Below are 4,765 nucleotides of genomic sequence, written 5' to 3'. Positions count from 1 at the left end.
TGGGCACTAAGCTGACTGGTGGGCACTAAGCTCCCCATCAGCCTGAGCAGGCACTGACCCTCCAGTGGCCACAGGGGGCAGGAGACTAGGCTCTGACCCAACTGTCCCTTGTCTTTGGGCTAGACCCATCAGGTGTCTGGGCCTCCCCTTCCCTGTTGGCTCCGGGACCCCAGCAGTCCCTCCAGCCATGTGTGACAGTCTCTGAGAACGCAGAGAGTGGGTCACACCCTCCTCAGGGGTCCAGAGTGATTCCCTCCCACTGACTGGAGCCTCAGCACCCAGGAGGGAGAGAGGGGCCAAGACCAGGGCGGGCTTGTCTGGTCACCAGCAAGGAGCCCAGGCCAGGACAGGGCCCAGACTGTCCTCTGGCAAGAGAACTCAGACACGAATTTTCCAGTCAGGGCAGAGATTGAAACCTTGAGAAACACAATCCCACTAAAATCCCATGCTGAGACAGAGGACCCAGACTTTACTGGCCAGGCTGGGCGCTGTGACCAGGAGGCTCTGCTCTCCACTCTGAGCTTTCCTATCTTCTTTAGGAGCCTGGTCACCTGTCAGGGAGGTCCAGGGCCCTGCACGTGCGCTGGATAGAAGATGTCCTTCCCCTGCTCACCGTACTCTGCTGAGCAGAGTTAAGGGTTTGGGCTCTGGGGCGGCACCCAGGAGCATGAGCACCCTTGCTTCCCCACCCCAACCTCCTACTGTAAAGAACGAAGATCCTGGACTTCTCACCACAAGAAAGCAGGGGCAGCCCTTCCTCCCTCCCGCACACCAGGTGGGAAGCCCTGAAGAGCACTCTAAAATCCCCTTCACTCAGAAAGTAGGACCTGTGCCCACCCCTGGCCTGTCCACAGGGAAGTTAGCCCCAGGCACTGGGTGAGCGGCATCTGGGATGAAGGGGCCTCCACTCAGTTGGCTCAGAAGGGGGTCTGGAGAGTGGGAGAAGCCAGTCAGGGCCTCTGGTCAGGACGGAGTAGGGGCGTGGGGTTGGGATGCTGTTCCAGCCCAACCTGCTCATCTGACTGGCCTCTGGGTGACCCTACAAGACGTCAGATTCAGTCAGTGGGCTGCTAAAGTGACCGGGACAAAACATGGGTATTCAAAGCATTGGGTCCCAGGACGGTGGGTACAGGGCTCAGAATGGATGCAGAGGCACCTCCCATCCAGACCTCAAGCCCACCCCAGAGCCCCCTTTAGAAGGTTCTATCTCCCCAGACTCCTGTGGTCCGGATTCTGCTGCAAACCCGACCACTCTGCCCCCAGGGCCCTTTGCCTTCTCAGCTGCCTGGGACACACAGTGCACACAGGAGATGCCAGGTGGCCACCTGCTTCACTCACAGACTCATGGGTTCCCTGGTGTGGGAGACCCATGAAAAGCCCCACAAAGCAGGAGGACCCTCCCTCTGCCATGGGCCCCTCTGCCTCTCAGAAGCCACTCTCTGGTGACAAGAGACAAGACCTGAGCCCTGGGGCCTCTGCACAGGCTGCTCCCACTGCTGCACCTCCACGGAGCGGCATGCCCCACACCTGCCTCCAGCTGCTCTGATGGAAGCCTCTGCCCTCTCAGTGGTCTTTCCCTCAGTCACCCTCTCTCAGCCTGGGTGTGCCGCAGACCTGACCCCACCTCCTTGCTAGACAGCACTGCCAGTGCCAGGCACAGGATCTGGGCATGAGGGACTGACTGAGTGGAGAGACGCCCAGGCCCTGGGGGCGTTGAGCCCCAGCAGGAAGTGACTTTGTCCAAATGGCACAGCAGAGGTGACAGGGAAGGCGCCCCTGACCCGCACACCCCCATGAGAGCAGACACATCACCAGCATCCTGGAGGACACCCAGGCAGTCCTGCAGCCTGAGGCAGTGGCGCCATCATACACATCCCCACAAGGCCCTGCCGCCCCAGACACCTGTTCTCAAGCAGCTGCAGGCAGGGCCCTCCCACCACCCCAGTGGCCCAGGCTGCCCAACTCTGGGTTCCTCCGCTGGCCCGTCTAGGGAGGACATCTCCCCCAGACAGTGCGGCTGTCCCCTCTCCCCTCTGCAGAAGCCATCCTCCGCTTCTGCCTGGCAGCCCAGCCCCTGCCCTGCCTTGGAGGTGGGTGGGGCTGCAGGGCGGGGGAAGAGAAGGCATCGAGGGCCGCCCGCCACTGGAGCGCAGTGCTGGGCCCCTGGCCGTCCTGGTAGCTACCTCTCCAGCCCCCAAGCCCGTGGGCGGTCGGGGCGCTGCGTCCGCCCTGCTCGTAGGGCCGAGCTCTCGGGTTTCGGGCTATGGGCTATTTCGGGCGCAGGCAGCGCTCGCCCGCCGGGTGGCCCAGGGTCGCGCAGGGTCCGCCCGCCCGTGCCCCCGTCGCCACCCGCTCACCTGCCACCGGCGACGGCTTGCGCAGCACCAGCCACCTACTCTTCCACTGCGGGGACAGAGGACAGCCGTGAGCCGCCGCCCGCGCCCGCGCCCGCCCCACGCCCGCGCCGCGCCCTGACCTTCTTGCCGTCCCGCAGCTTGACCTGGCCTTCCACCAGCGCCGCCTCGGTCATCTTCTGTCATGGTTCCCGCCGCCCCGGGCGCCCGAGCCCAGGGTCACTTTCAAAATAGCTCTGGAGGCTTGGGCCAGCCAGGAGGGCGGGCCGGGGCGGGGCACGACACGGGGGACGCGGGGCGGGCGGGGCGCCGGGGCTCTCCCGGCCTCTCCTGCCTGGTGGGGCGTCACGTGGCCGCTTCCTTCCCCAGGGCCCATGGCCACCTGAGACCGCCCACCCTCTGGAGGCCTGTGTGTGTGTTGGACTGGGGGTGCTGCGCTCTCCAATGTCCAGAGCCATCCCCTCTCCTGCACACAGGGTTTCCAATTTTAAAGTTGATCTTCAGCCAACAGGTTTTATCCTCCCACCGCCCCCAGGGTGTCACCAGACACCCATGACAACAGACCCACCACTGGCAGCTCTGGCCCAGGACACCCTGAGTCAGCAGGCCTCCTGGGGGTGCCCCTGCGGACCCACAGGGGCTGCACTGGGGACCACTCATGTTTTTATCAAACCCTGTAGCTCCTGGCTCCACAGATCCAGTGCAAGCCACTCCCGCGTGGGTGACTCAGTGCCCTGGTCTTTCCACCCCCAGCCAAGAGCTGGCTGGCAGCTGGCCAGGCACAGAGGGCAGCGCTGCCCTGTAAAGGTCCCACCAGGCAGTGCCATCCCTGGGGCTAGGCTCTCTGAGTTTGACCCTGTGGCTCCAGTCCAACTGCCTCCAAGGTCTGGCCTGGGCTTGAGATGCCAGCCCCAGGTCTGTCTGAAGAACTTTCCTTTGGGGTCCCCGGCTGGTCTATGCTTTGGGTGTCAGCCCCTCCCCAGTAAGAGGCTTCCAATACCCAGGACTTCATGAGCCACTCCGGACATGAGGGAATGGGTGTGGGGGATGAACCCAATAAAACAGGCCCCAGGCAAGCTGCAAAGCTCCTCCCACATGCCCTAGCCAAGGCCCACCCCGCTGTGGTAGGATAGATGAGGTGAGGCTTACGGACCAGAATTGAGTGAGTCTTCATTTCATTCCATGCAGTCCCCTGGGTTAGGTACCACCTGCCTCTTCAGAGGGTACAGAAGCCCAGAGCAGCTTGGGGTCCAGTGGCCGGGACTAAGCCACATTGCTGCCCCCTTCCGGGCAGGGCTTAGACAGTGAGAGCCCCAGATGTCCCTCCCCACTGCCCTGGGGATCTGAGAGGCCTCAGATGGACCTGAGGGTTGATTTTGATGCTGCAGAGACATCTTGCTGAGGCCTAATGCAAGGAGCTGGACACCAGCCCCAGGAAGCAGCTCTGTGTGTGCCCTGTCATCCACCATCACCTGTGCAGCCACCGGCCTCCTCCCGCAGAACAGTTGCTGGGCCACAGAGCCCCATTCATGCCGCCCAGGCCCCCAAGGGGCTGGCCCAGGACAGCCGGTGTGGAGGCGGTGGCAGTCAGGAGCTGTATTCACGGACACATCCACCACCCCAGGCGCCTGGCACTTGTTCGTCCGGCAGGGAGGGGCAGAGCCCTGCTGCATTCCTGAGTGCTGGCCCTGACCCAGGCTCCTGCACGCCTGCCCTCTGCACCTGCTCCCACAAGGGCCCAGAAAATGCGGCAGCCGCAGGGACAGACAGCTCCTTCCCTCCACACTCCACGTGGCCCCAGAGGGCCGCTCTGCAGGTGCCAGGGCTGCTGGAAGGTGGGGACAGTTTCCTGCTGGGGGGAGGAGGTAACCTGGTTCCTACTCCCAGACTGGCCAAGAGGTGGCGCCTGCCCCTCTGTGTGCCTCAGTTTCCCCAGCTGTTACAGCCCCGTGGAACATTAGAACCACCTGACAGAAGGAGGCTGGACTCCTGAGTCCCCGTGGGGCAGGGACCTGCAACACTCACCCTGCACAAGACTGTGAATGCACAAGGGACGTCAAATAGAATGAAATCGGAATAGAGACCCACGTTTACATGAAGTGCAGTAACACCCCAGCACACCCCAGTCAGAAACATCATAAGGTCACCTGAGAAAAAGTCAATTACAAAAGAACAATTGGGTGTAAGGCCGATTTCTCAATAGTAGCAATGTGAGCCAGAAGACAGCTCTGGCAGAAAATAAAACTACCGATATCTCTGAGAGTAAATGATAAGAGAATAAATGCCATGAGCAGCTTTATGGGAATAAATGTAAGAAATTGGGCAGACTAATTCATAAAAGTATAACTTCCTATAACCAGCTCAAGAAGGAATAAAATTCCAAACTAGAATTCAGGACATTGAACCAACAC

At 61.6% G+C, this 4,765-nt stretch overlaps 1 protein-coding gene across 1 annotated transcript in view; it reads right to left on the bottom strand.

Moving 5' to 3' along the window:
* DOK7 (docking protein 7) overlaps positions 1-2,591 on the bottom strand; it is a 27,818-nt gene extending 25,227 nt beyond the window's left edge. Inside the window, exons 1-2 of the mRNA XM_003801138.3 lie at positions 2,477-2,591; positions 2,358-2,403 (exon numbers count right to left, since the gene is read on the bottom strand). Coding sequence (XP_003801186.2) covers positions 2,358-2,403; positions 2,477-2,530 — 100 coding nt within the window. The 5' untranslated portion in view covers positions 2,531-2,591. The remainder of the gene's footprint in view (positions 1-2,357; positions 2,404-2,476) is intronic.
* Between the last annotated feature and the right edge of the window lie 2,174 nt (positions 2,592-4,765).

This window comes from Otolemur garnettii, unplaced genomic scaffold (assembly GCF_000181295.1).
Source record: "Otolemur garnettii isolate 467f Iridium unplaced genomic scaffold, OtoGar3 scaffold00198, whole genome shotgun sequence".
Taxonomy (NCBI): Eukaryota; Metazoa; Chordata; class Mammalia; order Primates; family Galagidae; genus Otolemur; species Otolemur garnettii.
The sequence above is the reverse complement of the archived record's forward strand: the minus strand, read 5'-3'. Positions and strand labels throughout refer to the sequence as shown.